This window comes from Crocuta crocuta, unplaced genomic scaffold (assembly GCF_008692635.1).
Source record: "Crocuta crocuta isolate KB4526 unplaced genomic scaffold, BGI_CrCroc_1.0 scaffold4323, whole genome shotgun sequence".
Classification (NCBI taxonomy): Eukaryota; Metazoa; Chordata; class Mammalia; order Carnivora; family Hyaenidae; genus Crocuta; species Crocuta crocuta.
Genome location: NW_027529056.1, coordinates 45,585 through 46,901, shown reverse-complemented (window position 1 = coordinate 46,901; position 1,317 = coordinate 45,585). Strand labels below are relative to the sequence as shown.

Below are 1,317 nucleotides of genomic sequence, written 5' to 3'. Positions count from 1 at the left end.
ATTGAGTCTATCTAGTGAGTTTTAGACTTTAGTTATTGTAGCTTTCAGTTCTAAATCTTTCATTTGGTTCTTTATAGCTTCAATTTCTTTTCTTTTTTAAAGTTTATTTATTTTCAGAGAGAGAGAAAAAGTTTATTTTCAGAGAGAGAGGGGGAGAGAGAGAGACAGAGAGAGAGAGACAGAGAGCGAGAGAGAGAGAAAGTGGGGAGAGGCAGAGAGAGAGAGGGAGAGAGAGAATCCCAAACAGGTTTTGTGCTGCCAGTATTGAGCCTAACGTGGGGCTTGATCCCACAAACCCTGAGCCCTGAAATCAAGAGTTGGACACTTAACTAACTGAGTCACCCAGGTGCTCCTATATCTTCAATTTCCTTGCTGAAGATTTCTATTTCTTTGCTGAGACTTCTCACTTCCAAATTTCAAGTGTGGTCATAATTTCTTGTTAAAATATTTTTATGATGACTGTCTTAAAATCTTTGTCACAACTCCAACATCTTTGTTATCTTGGTATTGGTGTCTGCTGATCAATTTTTCTCATTGAAGGTCTCATTTTCTTGGATATTGGTATAAGTGACTTCTGTTGTATTCTGGAAATATAGGGTATCATCTTATGAGACTTTGGATCTTACTGAATCTTCTGATTCAGCAGGCCTCTTCTGATACAGTGTGGCAGGGAAGGGAGGACTGCCTTGTTACTGCTAGTGGGTATGGAAGGAAGTTCCTTTATTTCTGGGCAAGGACAAAAGTCTAAGCTCCCCACAGGTGCTTCTCAGACACTACCCCTAAGGAAAAAGAAAGGTGCTTCTTCACAGCTATGTGAAGGTAGAAGTCTAAGGTCCCCACTCAGCTTTTGCTTATAGGACTGGGAATGGAGCTGCAGTTTTTCTGTGGTGTTTGGCCAGAGTAGAACAGTTACTGTCTGGAAGTTTTCCATCTGGCTAGGCTGCCCCTCTCCTGTTACTCTGGCTAGAAGGAAAAGTTTTTTCTTGGGCTTTTTAAATCTGTACCCATTTGTGTTTATGGGATAAAAACTTCTCCAGCATCCAGTTGAGAATAGGTGAGACAGAAGGAAAACCCAGTATATTCACTGCTGTGTCATTTCTCAGGTGCAAAGTCCATAGCCTGTCTCCCTTCTTTTTTCTGACTTTCAGAATTTTCTTAAGTTTGTTTTATAGATAATGTCCAGGCTTTTAAACTGTACTTAGCAGGAGGAATAGGGAGAAGTGCATCTACTCCATTTAGTCTGGAAACTGGAACTCTTTTTTTTTTCCCCAAAATGAAAGTATTTAAGGATATGAAAATTTCCAAATAAGACTCTGG

At 39.9% G+C, this 1,317-nt stretch overlaps 1 protein-coding gene across 1 annotated transcript in view; it reads right to left on the bottom strand.

Moving 5' to 3' along the window:
* Window positions 1-516: 516 nt before the first annotated feature.
* The window catches only part of LOC144226098 (phosphorylase b kinase regulatory subunit alpha, skeletal muscle isoform-like), a gene marked incomplete at its 5' end in the record, with an annotated part of 44,881 nt that continues 44,080 nt past the window's right edge, over window positions 517-1,317 (bottom strand). The window contains one exon of the mRNA XM_077757414.1: window positions 517-584. Within this exon, the coding sequence (XP_077613540.1) occupies window positions 544-584 (41 nt within the window). The remainder of the gene's footprint in view (window positions 585-1,317) is intronic.